General features: G+C 32.7%; 1 protein-coding gene across 2 annotated transcripts in view; it reads left to right on the top strand.

The window, feature by feature from the left end:
- LOC145297663 (uncharacterized) overlaps positions 1-15109 on the top strand; it is a 550235-nt gene that overhangs the window by 510381 nt on the left and 24745 nt on the right. Inside the window, exon 2 of one of the 2 annotated variants that reach the window (XM_080143836.1) lies at positions 727-1638. The exons of the other annotated variant lie outside the window; for it this stretch is intronic. Coding sequence (XP_079999962.1) covers positions 727-735 — 9 coding nt within the window. The 3' untranslated portion in view covers positions 736-1638. Of the gene's footprint in view, positions 1-726; positions 1639-15109 lie in introns of those variants that run through there. 2 annotated transcript variants of the gene reach the window in all.

Raw genomic sequence — 15109 nt, 5'->3', positions numbered from 1 at the left:
CCCGATTCTATGAAAATGAAATTATATCCATATGGGCCAACAACTATCAAAATCTTGGCAAACTAATTCGTTTTTAATTTCTTCTGAAGCATTTATCTAATTGAATGTCGTCTAACACTGTAAGTTATCAATCATTGCTTTGTCTCTTTCTCGTTTACATTTCTACTCGCACATGTTGAGTTGTTGAAATCACTTCCATTCCTACTTATTGAGCTTATAATTCCCATCCAAAAATAAATAGCACCATTCTCTTCTTTGTTATTGTCAACTTATTCTAACCGTATCCTAATAATTTTTGTGTATCAAAAATTATTTTACGTTTTCATTTTATAGCAGGAATTAATTTAGGTACAGTAATGTAAGAGAAAATGATTGTGTCTTGCTTCAGAATGAAATAAAAGACACAATTTTAAATTGTGATATTTGAGAGTAGCCCAAATCTATAAAAATTTACATGAGTCTTAGTATAATAGACATGTTGAAAGACAGTTTACTTTGAACGATATCTAGTATGAAGTGTAAACCCTGTGTATCACTTTATTGAAGGTCAATTTTATATTTTAATTTTGAAATTTCTATTAAACGCAGACTAGTGAAATTTTGGTACACTGAAAGAGCATAGCTAGCATATTTCCTTAATTTTTATGGAAGTTGAACAAATATTTTGAAAATTATGCTAATTTTTTTATTTTCTAGTAATTTTAAGTATGTATCATTTTATTGCAGGTCTCCTAAAATACCTAGAAGGGTCGATTGACAGCTAGTGAAAGGGAATGTGTTGTGGCCTTGCAGAAAGTTTATCTCTCATAGTTCTAGCCAAGGAACGTGGAAGAGATCGAAGAACATTGTCTTCATTCATTGAAAATCCAAACATTAAACCAAGGAATAACAAAACCACAAGAAAGTCAGTTTCTTCTCTTGATGTTAGAAAAATTTGCCGTCAACTTATCAAACGGCGGGGCAACAAAAGTGCTGCTGTATTTGAGAAGGTTGGAATACTTTTCTTGTACAGAAAAGCATTCTGCAATGTCTTAAACGAAATTGCAAGAAGCATTAAGCCCATAGAAAGACCTGTTTTAAACCAAACTCATATGGAAAAACGTCCCCCCCTCATGGATTCTGTCATAAACAGGGAGGTGGAGGTGTCATGTTTTCGGCTGGAATAATCTGCGATGAACTAATTGCCCATTTTGAGTGCCAGAAGGTGTCAAACTTATAAGCCAATCTTATATTTTATTTTTAAATGAGCATTTGTCAGCATAGCTTGACTTTCCATCGGCGTGTTACTGCAAATTGATTTTTATGAACAACAATGCGGCATTCCATTCAGCCAAGGCTGCGACATTTTACCTTAAGTCATTAGAAATTTGTGGAGAAAATTTGATGACATGGCCACCTTGTTCTCCAGATATAAAACCAATTGAGCATCTCTGGTCAATAATAAAGATGAAAGGTTATGAAGGAGATGTTCAATTTTCGTCAAAGGATGAAGTTTGGAGGAAGATTTTGAGAGTTTCCTATAGCACCACATCAACTCAAATCTGCCGATTGATATCATCAGTTGACAAGAGGCTATTCAAAGTGATTTTGAAGCATGTGATTTATGTTGATAAATAAATATTTCCTCAAACAAAATAATGTGAAATTCGTTCTTGTTTTTGATTAATATTGTTACTGTATATGTTCTTTGTTTCATATGAATAGAAATATGAAGTTAGAATATTGTTTTATTACCGAAAATATACATTTTTAGACACTTGCAATAAAGTAATACACACTTAAAATTACCAGAAAATAGAAAAATTAGCATAACTTTCAAAATATTTGTTCAAATTCCACAAAATTCAGGGAAATAAGGCACCTCGTTATGCTATTTCAGTGTACGAATTTTCACTTCTTTACGTTTCATAGCTATTTCAAAATTAAAAAAATATTGACCTGCAATAAAGCAATACACAGAGCTTAGTCATGTTCCAGTGACAGATAAAGTATGCCTAGGTCTTGGAGTCATTTCTTATTAAATATTAAACATTTAAAATGCTTAAAATGATCTGAATTTGTGGCTTTCAAGTGTGTTTTCAATCAGTTTCAAGCTAATTTTTGTTAAGATAGTAAATTCCAATTCAAAACTCAATGCAAAATTTGATGATTTTATTGGTTGTTTTAAGAGAATAGACCAAATTTTGCATTTGAATAGTTAATGATGCATTTGATTTATACTAAAAGATGGAGACAGGAACAGTTCAATTTAAAGGCATACTTAAGAATGTTGTTCACTGACCTGTAGTTGCTGACATAAAAACTGAATGGCAGGCACTATTTGACATTCATTGCTACAATCTGACGCTACTTTTAGTGGCAGTTAAAAGTTGTGTTTAATGGACGAGAAACTCCAGCAGAATTGTTAATAGGCAATGACATCATGTTCCGCATTCAGTAATTCAAGATGTTCTTATAGGAAAAAAGTTTTCAAAGAGAATTCTGATGCACTTGTGTACTCTCAGACCACAGGATCATTGATCAATGTCACTTAAAGTATGTATAATAGTCATGAAATAATGTTATATAATGGGGATGATGTTTTGTGATAATGCCACACTCAACCTAATGTATTATCAGTTGTCATGGTAGCCAGAAGTCCTTGGCACATAAAAGTCCTGTCATTGATGCACTTCTACCAGTGCATAATCCAATATAACTTGAAAACTTGACTGCCGAAATGAATGCAACAGATATCCTGTCAGACAGTTCTTCTGAAGAAAGGGCTGAATCTGTTCTCCTTTAAATAATAAACGAATAATAAATGTATCATTACAGCTGGTTGTCTTGCCTGCTTCCATCAAACATGCATCTTTTAAAATAAACAAAAACAACATTATTTTAACCTGATGGATCACTTAGTGCCCAAGTGTATGAAAAGTTGTATGAACTTTTTATGGGAATAAATAGACAAACATACATTTGGGTAAGTTAAAAAATGTGTAGTTTTGCATATAACCTTGTTCACAACTACAGAGAAACTACAGGTGTTACCAAAATTTGTGGGCTCTGCATAATAATTACCTTGAATATGTGTTTAGGGGCAACAAAACTAAACATTCTGAGCATTAAAATAATTTTAATTTGATGATTATGGAGCAGTTGTGTTCTCGGTTGTTGTTAACAATCAGTTTTTTTTAATACAGGGTATGCATCTTGTATGAATCTTGCATGCATCTTGTATGCATCTTTGCATCTTGTAGGCATTTGATTTCTCCCACTGTGTGGAGATGAGATATGATGTCAGAAAATGGAGATTGAAAAAACAGTGTAAGAGGCGTATGCATTCTGGCCATAAAAATACCTGAACAATCTCATCAGTATTCCCCAATTTGGTGGTGGGGGGGACTTAGTAATAAACTAACCCCTTCTCAAAGCATGAGATGATAAAGCTTGGGAGAGTGGACCTTCCAGAACGATACCTTAGTTTGACGAATGCAAGATCATCACTTATTCAAAAATATCACTGTTGAACTGATTATCAAGAACGTATCCTCAACTTAGGTATGAACAAAACCTACTCAGGCTTTCTAAATAATATTTATGACTTCTTGATATTTTGAATTAAAAAAAATTATTAATATTCTAATTATATGGTTAAATGGACTTTAATCTATGAGTACCCTCCTTGCCAAATTTTCACAAAAACACCCTAGACTAGATACAACTACTATATACAATCCTCCCCAAATCTAAACACAGATTCCATGAACAAAGCTTCTTTCCCATAACTTCCCGCCTGTGGAATAGTGTTTCACTGGTCTGCTTCCCGGTTCGATGCAAATCCAATGTAAACAATTTCTTGTTGAGCCGTCCCCATAAATAATCAAATTCTACCCAATTTACACCATTAACGTACTAAATCTTACATTCATTAACGTTTACTAAACCTTACATTCATTAACCCTTATCCTCGAGTGGCATTTGGGCCGTGATAAGTGATGACTTTCCCAGTAAAAAAAAAAACGATAATTGCTTAATCCACTTTAAAATTTAGAAAATCAAAAGAAATAAAACAATCACTGACAGTGAATAGGTGATGAACATGAGAACGTTTCAAAGTGTCGTTCATTTTCCAAACATTTGAGGTATAAACGATACTGAAGTGAATTAAAATTTCATAAAAGTCCAAATGCGTTTCAATATAAATTAATACGAAAGCAAAAACAGAGCTTTCATGAAATAAGATTATAATCAATAGATTGGAAACAGACTTTTCTCCTAATGAAAAGTGAATTCATTGCAAATCTAAAAAGATGTCAATTTAGTGAAGATTAATTTTAGCAAATTTAGAAGAGACAGTTATAAAAGGAATTGAAACATAAATAAATTTAATCTAAATTAGATAAATCTTAAAAACAAATTGCCTTGCAAATCGAAATCAAATACAGTTACAAGCGAAAATTAACTGAAAGCAGTTGTCATATGTTTTACAATTGGATCCACACATATGACATTTTTATTTTCATCTGACATTTAAAATGATGTCGATGATTATTCAACATTTAACTATTTACAGTTTTATTGGTTTGCAACAAGGATTGTTGCTGCTGTTTCCTATCTGTTAACCCAAGTAAAACAGGCATTAATTAAGCTTAATAGAAGGTTTGATGAAGATTTATAATTGCTCAGAAAGGTTCAAAAGATAGCCATTTATTGGAGTTGGACACTAAGTATCAGAGAGAAAGACGCGCAAGTAGATGAGATAAAAGTGACAATTCATATCAAAGTGAATCAAACTAATACAACTTTAATAAATAGCATAGAAAGATTATGTCAACAAATAATATGGTAGGAATAAACAAGCATTATATTTTGGTTTGTAATTTTTTATGACATATAAATATTTGGAGGTTAATTAATATAAAAAATAATGCCAACGAAACAATAAATATACGATTTGTTGCACACAAATGATTATTTTACTCACTGAAATTGGTAATAAATTATGCGTTCATCCCTTTATTGATGGTATGTATAATTGAACAAGATAGATCTTATCCCACCACTGATTCTGTTCTATTGTGCTGATGTACATAAGACCGCCGTTTTATTCTATTACATCCAACTAAAAACATGTGCAATTTGATTAAAATATTAAATAATAAATTGTTCTATTTTAGACGAATCAAAAGATACATTTAAATGATACATACAAAAATGGGCCAATCAAATGTGTCACCTGCCAAAATACAAAGTTCTGTTTTCAAGAGCCGCTTGGAAGGCTAGGACTGTAGCAGCTATGATGCTCGACCCTTTTTTTCACATTTTCAGAAGTACCTACTCAACTCAGTAACCGTGTTGTAACCGTTCAAGAAACTTTTAAAACTGACCTGCTTGAGTATGAAATTTTTACACTTTCTCTTTTGATTCTGATTAGTATTGACTAAAATTGAACACTTGGCTCTATTTTCACTTTTCTCCGCGAACTATATCTTACTTTTTTTCACCGTGGACTACATTTTACTTATTTTTCTGCAATTTCTTTTTATTATAGCACTCAGACATCCTATGTTAATGAATATCTTATCCATACTTCGACTCATCTCAACTATATCCATTTTGTATCAACACCGAGATAATTTCCTGTCGCCTTTTTATATACATGGATGCTTTCTTTTGCACTTACATAAATGTCCTTTTGTTGTTGCCAAAGGTATTTCGTTTTTATTTCCTTTTATTCAGTACATTCAGAAGATTATTGTTTTTTTTGTCTCTCCCTCGCCCCCCCCTCTCTCGCCCCCCCCTCTCTCTCTCTCTCTCTCTCTCTCTTTTCCACTTATTCTCTGTAAATTACATTTCGAATTTCTAAAAGTGTGATTATGGCCATATTTTCATGGATGTCACATTAGATAACGTCTCATTCATTAAAGTCTTGTGGTGTATCAGCTTCCAAGAATTATTAAAAAAATAGGCAAAAACTAACAATTAAAACACAGAGACGTTACAAAAAGAGTTGAAAATGAGGGAGAACAATAAATTGGCTAAAATGGACTCAATTGAATTAAGTTGTTGACGTTATACGATGCCATCATTTGTTATCAAATATCATAGGCAAACTAATATCTCTCACTTTTTGACACTTAAACCTTATCAATCAGAGAAAATATATGGGAGAGATAGATAACGTTAAGATAATTCAATATTATTCAATATTATATGTTATTGCATGTTTTTTTACAAAGGCATCACCACTTATCAAGGCCAAGAGGCCACTCGAGAATAGGGGAGTGTACGGTAGACAATTGGACGATAAAGTAATCGTTAGTAATGGAAATTTGGTAAATTTGTGAACTTATATGGAACGGCTCATCAAAAACTTGTTTACGTTAGACTTAAAGACAACCATATTGTATTCAGCTAGAAAGCAGGAAAACGGAAGACAATTCCATAGGCGTGCAGTTCTAAGAAAAAAGAACTTTGTTCAATGAATCTATGTTTAGGTTTAGGCACAGATAATGAGTGGGGGAAATTATTGATAGTGTTTTCTGCTAGACGGGTGTTTCTTGTGAAAGTTTGGCGATAGGATACAATAGATTGGAGCTCAGTCGAGCACTTGCCATGGAAATAACGATAAAGCAAAGATGAACTCGCAACATCCATTCTGTGAGAAAGAGGTTGGAGGGAAGAGAAAAGGACATCCATAGATAGTAGTATCATCAGCATAAATTTTTTGTTCGGTTCAAATATTATAGAAAGGCCAAAGTTATTAAAGAAGTTATGTAATTTTTTAATTGTTTTGTTGTACTCTCTTGGCCTGGCTGTTGTAGTGAAAAGGGCATCGTCTCTATAAAGGCCCCCTTGGATATGTTTAAAGTGGTATTTAAGTTCTTTCAATAAAAAGAGCCCCACTAAATCCATAACTTCTGCAGAATCAGAAATACATCAAGATGTCAAAATTATTAGGGGTGTCCTTTCTAGTCCAAAACTTATTGTTAAATTGTATAAGGGACTTTCTTGCTAGGAGAATTAATTTAATTTCTAAATTAGTTAAGTCAGAATTTTTTTAGCAAAGATTAAAAGAATCGGATAAATTAATTGATAATAATTTTGAATGTCAAGGGTTATGAAATTAAGGAGGTCTTTATTTTTAAGGGAGACAAACCAATTAATTACGGAATCTTAATTTAGCCAAAGAGGGAAATTAACTATTTCTTTAATAAGAGGGAGAATTCTATCTAAGATGCTTTTGCTTACAGTACCTAAGTCAGAGTTAGATGGGCAGATCAATCTGATGGAGGGGTTGTCATAAAAATTAGGTTTATGATCCTTGAGGGTAAATCTAGGGGTAACCGGAGAAATTAATTCAGTGAAGTTATGAATGTTCATAGGAGTCAGTAAATGACTCAGAATTAATAGAATCTAAAGTCTTATGAAGGACTATTTTATAAGATTTATTAAGTTCTTTATACAAAAGCCTTTTATATGTAGGATAGTCAAGTTTATAGTAATTTTTAGTCTTAACAGCAAGGACGAATATGTTTATTCTTTTTAACTTTCTCGGCAAAATTATTTATTTTTCGAGTAAACGGATTATAATGGTATTTTTGTTTCTTAAATTTAATTTTTTGGACTAAATTTAACATGAAATTCTCAAACTCCTCAAGATAAGGGTTGTATTTGGGGATGGGCAGTGGTTTTTAATGCGTAAAATTTGGCAGGAATTCTTTCGATTTTCTTTTGTTCTCTATAAGAGTTTATAGGGAGTTCATTTGTTAAGATTTCTGGATGAGGTTGATCTTCAGAGGAAATAGGCGCTTTAAGTTTATTTTTAATGCTTAAGTCATAGTGATAAGCCTTCCACCTTATATTTTTTAGGAAAGTCTTCAAAGCTAGAACAAATTTGTGTATATATGCTTGTTGGGTAGGAATAGGGATATTTTTGGCAGACAGAGGAATGTGTTCCTTTTCAAACATATCTGGAGAGAATAAAAAGCTCAACCAGGCAGGAGCTTATAATAAAATAAGAATTACAGTTAAGTTTACCAAAATGATCCAAGATGGCGAAATTAAAGTAAATTATAAATATTAAAGAAAAAATATTTATAAAGTAACCTCAACCAGATGTAAATCTCGATAAAACCAAATAGGAAATAGAGCTTATAATAAGAACAAGTAGTTAATAAAACATGTTAAAAAACACTCAGAACAAGAGTTAAAACATATTTAATTTTAAAAAGGAAATACTAAATGGATGAATAGTCCTTAATCTGCAGAGTTTCAAAGAAATACTTTCCTTCTCATCAGAGGGTAGGATTTAGCAAAATGCAGGATCGGATTTTGCTTGGAACGTATTTATTTTATATTTCTTCTTATTTCATTTGATTGTCCTTCAAAAACTCCTGCTGATAATTCAATTCTTAAATAAGAATTGGTAAATTTTAGTTGACCTTTTTTTGCTTACAATTTTTTGGCGCCTTTAACGTTATCTTGTGTGTGGGTCATTTTGACATTGGTTATCAATAACTCTATCAAAATTCACTCTATCGATGTTCCCTCTGTATGGAAAGAATTGCCAAGTCTGTAAGCTTTTAGCTCACTTTTGATCGAAAGTGGTTTTTTTAATGAGTTTCAGTTTCGAGAAAGAACGCTCACAGCCGGCAACGCTAATAGCTCGGGTAAGGAAAATGCGCAGCAAGATCACAATATAAGGGACTGAATCCCCAAGGTGGTATCTCTGTATAAAGTTCAAAAGTTCGAGAGGTCCATTGATTTTGTCTTTTTCTGGAGCTTTCACCAAATATTGTAATCTCTTGCTTTCGGCAAAGAATTTTTCTTTTTCTATATCTTCGTTAACTTCACCAAGCTGACAATCATAATTGTCATCAAGCAGATTTAACGGTGTAAGAAAAGCGTATTTACTTGTAAGATTGTGAACTTGTTGAAATCTGCAAGATATTTCTTCAGTCAACCTGTCTATGACAGACAGCATTTCCCGTCTCAACTCAGTATCAAACCCCAGTGCTGCATCAGTCAATCGTTCACTACCCATTCGTTTCTTTTCGTGGATACGATGGTCCATGCTTATCCCCATTTCAGAGCAGTGTTTTTTTATTCGTCTATTGCAGTGTCTACCATCTTTTCTCTATTCTGAAGAAGGCAAGCTCCCAACGCCGTCAGCCTTACAGAACTTTGCTGCAGATCCAGCCTCTTTTCTTGAAGATATTTCTGGGCATCTTTGATTTCTGGGAGAATATTTTTCCAAAAGCTCAGAAATAAAAGAAACTGAAACAACAATACCGAATTGAGAATGAAAGATGCATCTGATCTTGTGGTTGCAGTTTCTCCTTTTTCTGGGAGCTGTTCCAGGGCAATGACGACTTCCAATAATTTTTTTACCACATCATTTACAGCATTTGCTCGACTACTCCATCTAGTTTCCATACTCCGCTTGTTCTTTAGACCGGTCAACTGAATCAAGACATCCCAGTGATGTGTAGATGCAGAAAAGAACGAGAATAACCAATCCAGAATGTCAAAAAATGTAACAGAGTGAACCGCTACAGAAGCGGCATGTACACAAGCCAGATTTAATGAATTGTTAGTGCATAACACAAATAGAGCTTTTTGGTTGATTTTGGAGATTCGTTTCTGCACACCCGATCGGTGGCCTGCCATAATAACAGCATTGTCAAATGCCTGGCCAATACAGTCACCAATCTGAATCCCATCGTTCCCCAGTTCTCTCCAAATCCGTTTAGAAATGTCCTCTGCGCTTTTACCGTTTATCTCAATGAAGTGGAAAAACGACTCCTCCACTGTCACTTTTTTCGTCAATTTATACGTAGCGCAACACCTCACTCATCTGGTCCTTGTGAGATACATCAGGATGCTATCAAAAAGTATGCAAAAATATTGTTTTCTTTGATCTGATCGATGATTTTCTTTCTCAGCTGCTTTGCCAAAATGCTCACAAATTCATTTTGAATTTCTGGTGACAGATAAGAAGTAGCGATTTTCTTTCTCAGGTTAACTTTCACCAAATGTTCACGGAGCACTTGGCCAATAAATTTACCAATTCTAAAACATTTCCTTTGTTTTCTTGATCTCTTTCATCATTATGGATGTCTTCGTGGTGACCCTGTAGTGCCAGCATTTGCTTGGAGAGAAACCTGATGATGTCCAGCAATCTAGCTAGAATTTCCTGTCACTTCTTAGTTTCCTTCTCAATAAGATGTTGCTCTACTTTGTCAACTACCTTTCCTTCAGCAAGTCGGATCTCTAGATCCTTCCAGTTGAGAAACGCTTGAGCAATATTAATTGGGCGTAAAATGACTTTTAGTCGCGTGCAAGCGACTCAATAAGTCACTCCTTCGGTCCATCGGTCCGTTGGTCGGTCAGTCTGTCGGTCTGTCGGTCGGTCGGTCGGTCGGTCGGTCTGTCTATAACACTTTCATACTTGGCCTTTTTGGTTAAGATCAAAGGTCTGTTGTTAATAGATGCTATTCTTAGCTTTTTAAGCTTTTCTTGGCCTTTTGGCCAAGATCAAAATGTTTTTTTTTGTCTTTTTTATGCTTTTAATTGTAATTTTTTTCTTTAAACGGAATAAATTAAATATGAAGATCAAAGTGTAGTATCTGTTCTTACTACATGCTGTACTTATGTTTGTAACTTTGTGATATAAAGTTGCGGATCACTTTTCTGTATTAATTTAATGTAAAATGATCACCCAATTTACAAACAGTCAGTCTCAAAGCCATTCAAGTAATTCTCCAGATCATTCAAGTTGTTTTTGAAGGATTCCAGTTATTTTGTAACCATTCAAGTCATTCTTAAGGTCATTCAATTCATCCTTAAGTTCATTAAAGTCATTCTAAGTCATTTACTTTTTATTTATTTAAGACATTTCAGCCCATTTTTCTGTCATTTTAGTTTATCTTTAAGAATTTCATGTCAATCCTACATTCACACATTCATTCATTACACGAGAGCACGTGACTAATGGCTATCGGCCTTGTTCATCTCGGAGACATTGTAACATTTTAGAACACGAACTAAAAATTATTATTTTTCTCTTTGAAATAAATTCTGTAAGCTTTTTGAGGGAGGGCGGGGGTTTAAGCGATTACGCATAGTTTTACAACCTTGCCATTCAGACTTCGGTTTAGTGAACATTTCTACAATGTTAGAGTAACCTTGAAATGATGATTATTCATCATTTACGTTAAATTAACGTACGAAAGTTTAAATTTAAAAATAATTGTATGTGCTCCCCCCCCGCAAGATTTTAGGGTGTCCATATGCAATCACATAAAACAAAATGAAAGTCGAATAAAACAAAAGCATAATATCGTTTTTAGCCAAGAGTGTTAGTCTAAAATTCTCACAATATTAGTAAAAAGTATTTCTATTATAATTATTTGTATCTTGTTTTTTGTTTCGTTTTTTTTTTATTTTGTTTCGTTTTTGCATTAAAACAAATCAATCTACTACATATCTATGACATTGTCAGTAGTAATAACCGGGCAAATATTGATGAGTAGAATAAATACATGAACATTCTTTCGTAGAAAGAACGTATCGAATAGTTAAGAATACATTCACATCCGTTCTTAAGTTAAGAATTATTTTCTATATAGTAATTATGTTATTTAGAAACTCATGTTTTAAATGGGGGAGGGGACTTTGTTAACTATACTGCTTTATTTTGCATTTATTAATTGTTTATGAAATATTCAAATAGCATTTTGCCAACTAATGACAAATGCAAATCGGGTTTGTTTTAAAAGAGAAATGCATCTTTAGCTGTTTCATTATTTTCAATAATTTAAAAGGAAAACATTTGAGAAAAATATTTAGATGCCCCCCCGTATATTGAATATATATGCCCCTCCCCCTCCCCCCCCACAAAGTGCATTTTTTGTTTGCGAAAATATATACAGACATGAGAAGGTTTTAGAGTAATTAAAAAAAACACAAAAACAAATCACTAATTACAAATTTTGAAATTTAAAAAGAATCGGAATCGGGAATCATATCGAATCAGAAATTTAAGACAGAATCGGTAATTGAATCGGAATCGGGAAAAAATTTCAATAATCCCATCACTAGTACACACACACACACACACACACACACACACACACACACACACATACATATATATATATATATATATATATATATATATATACAGCTAGGGGATCGGACAAAAGACACCGGACAAAACCCACCAGCTAATTAAAGCAAAAACAGATAAAATCCCAAATGAATCAAAAACATTAAAATCACTTTTTATATTTTGATTTTAATTTAATTAAATTTAGGAAAATTAGAAACCGGGGAACTAATTTTGGCAAGGTATGAAAATTAAGCATCTCAATAAAATAAATGTCAATCGAAGATAGAGTTTAAGACCATTCTTAAAGACGATATAGTTTTAAATAGGATTCAATTACCTCTCACAGAAATATACATATTTTTAAATATTGAAAGCGAGTAAGTCGATTTTTCTAAGTTAGGTACGCGTTATAAGGAGATTTTCCTTGTATTATCTTTTACAATTATTATATTAATAAAAAAGTAAAAAATTAAAATCCTATTACTAGAATTAATTCAGCATAATAAATTTCGGTTTAATCAGTGATTATAAAATTTTGTTAATAGTTTGAAAAAAAATCAATTACATGTTGATTGTTCGAAACTTGACAGAAATTCAGCAGTATTTAAACTATCAAATAGAAACACCTTAAATAGTATTTGAGGTGTAACGCTTGGTTCCCATTTAAAATTATATTTCCTGATATGGCGATCATAAAATTTGTTTACAGTCGATTTTTATTCCGTACGTGCTTAATGTTTATACAATTCCAAAATTACTAAATTTTCTGTTGCTTATTTTCCATTTTATCATTTATTTATCAGTGATGTTTGAAAGTATTTTTCTTGACAAAAATGTTTTCTTTAATGTATCAACATTTTTGGAACATGTAAATCAACTGCTTTCTTTGAAAGGTTACCTCGATAATTTATGCAACTTTATTAAAACTTTGTTTTACAAATAAAATAAATTTACATCGTATTTTGATGTTATTATCATTTTAGTTTTACTGATAAGTTAAAAACCATAAATATTTATCATTAGTACGAATAATGAAAAATTAAATTAAAAATTTAAAACAATCGGTTTTGGAATCGTAAATTAAGGACACATTTTTCCGATTCCGATACTTCCAAGATTTTTTAAAAACTTTTCGGTATAAAATTTAAGATATTTTGTTAGCTTTTATTAATTTTTATATACTTTTTCTATTTTCTATTTTTACCATCTCAAAATGGCGCCTGTGACATTGGCCGCTCGTAAAATAGGGACACATTTTCTGAGTCTGATACCTCCAAAAGTTCCGATTTTTTCAACCTCTTCGATATAAAATTTCAAATTTTTTGTTAGCTTTTATTTATTTTTACTATTTTCTATTTTTAACCTCTCAAAATACCGCCCCTGACATGTGCCGCTCGCACAATAGGGACACATTTTTCCGATTCCAATACCTCCAAAAGTTCCGATTTTTTCAAAACTTTTCAGTATAAAATTTAATGTATCTTGTTAGCTTTTATTTGTTTTTTTCTTTTTTTAACCCCTCAAAATGCCCCACCCCATCTGACAAGAAAAATAGCGATACAGTTTTCTGATTCCGATACCTCCAACAGTTCCGATTTTTTACAACCTTTTCGGTAAAAAATTTCAAATTTTATGTTAGCTTTGTATTTTTTTTTCTTTCTATTTTTAACCTCTCAAAATGCCGCCCCCCTGGCATGGGTCGCTCGTACAATAGGGACACATTTTTCGATTCCAATACCTCCAAAAGTTCCGACTTTTTAAAAACTTTTCGGTATAAAATTTAAGATATTTTGTTACCTTTTATTTATTTTATTTATATTTTCTATTTTCTATTTTTCCCCTAAAAATGCCCCCCCCCTTACATGGGCCGCTCGTAAAATAGGGACACATATCTCCAAAACTCCGGATGTTGTACAACCTTTTCGGCGATAAAATGTCAGATTTTTTGTTTGCTTTCATTTATTTTCATTTATTTCTTTTACCCTCTCAAAATGCTGACCTCTGGAACGTGCCGCCCAGAACGGAACGCCCACTCCCACCCCGTCCTTGCTACGCCACTGCCTTCACATTATTTAATTGTGCTTGAATGTGCAATAAGCGTTGATTCAAGAAATCTCCGTCGCAGTTTATTTGAAACAAATTTAATTATTTTTGCTTGTTTAAAGTCAAAAGTATGATTATACTGTATTGAACGAGAGAATAAAAAATTCAGAGAATTCTTATTTCTTATATCTCTTTTATGTTCATTGAGCTTTTTCTTTAATCTACGTTGGGTTTCACCAACATATATATGATGGCAATTTTGGCATGGGACAGTGTACATGCTTGCATTGGAAATTGGTTTGTTTTGGAGATGTTTTGGTGTTTATAAAGTTTGTTTTAAAGTTTGTGATGTGTTTTGTATTATTGGAATTCCTAAGAACTACAAGATATTTTAGTAAAAAATATAATAAATTTATAACTTAAAATAAAAAAAAATCAGTCGAACATTATATAATCAATTCTTAATGCTGCAATATTTTAAGTTATAAATTGGCAAATTAGCTAGAGGCACAGTCTATCAATGTCAGGTACAATTGAGTACCAAAATAGATTATCCCCACAGCAACCCTTCTCCAATTTTTAGGGACATCAAGGCTATCTGGTTGGAGCTGGATCTATGGATTGGCGTTCTGTACAATCCTCAACCACTATCCATACTGTAGCCTCAGTTATTACTGGGTTAATTAACTTTACAAAGTTCAGACGTTCAGGATGTCTGGTGGACTGATTGACTGTGTTCTATGGCTCCAGCACACATGGGTTTTCCGGGTTCTGTCAGTTCACAGATTTCATTTAACCATTACTGTGATACTCGAGTAAGTTGGTTAGCTCTGTTATAATAAGACTTGAGCCCTACGTCCATCTCGAGTGCATATTCCGAGACCAACTCTCAGTATGTGGAGAGGCGACGCCTAATTAACATTTTAGAGGCTGCTCTTATTCGTCCAACCAATGTGTCAATTATCC

This window comes from Euprymna scolopes, chromosome 18, assembly GCF_053919585.1.
Source record: "Euprymna scolopes isolate OS-2025 chromosome 18, ASM5391958v1, whole genome shotgun sequence".
Taxonomy (NCBI): Eukaryota; Metazoa; Mollusca; class Cephalopoda; order Sepiida; family Sepiolidae; genus Euprymna; species Euprymna scolopes.
Note: the sequence above shows the minus strand (reverse complement) of the source record. Positions and strands in the feature narration are given on the sequence as shown.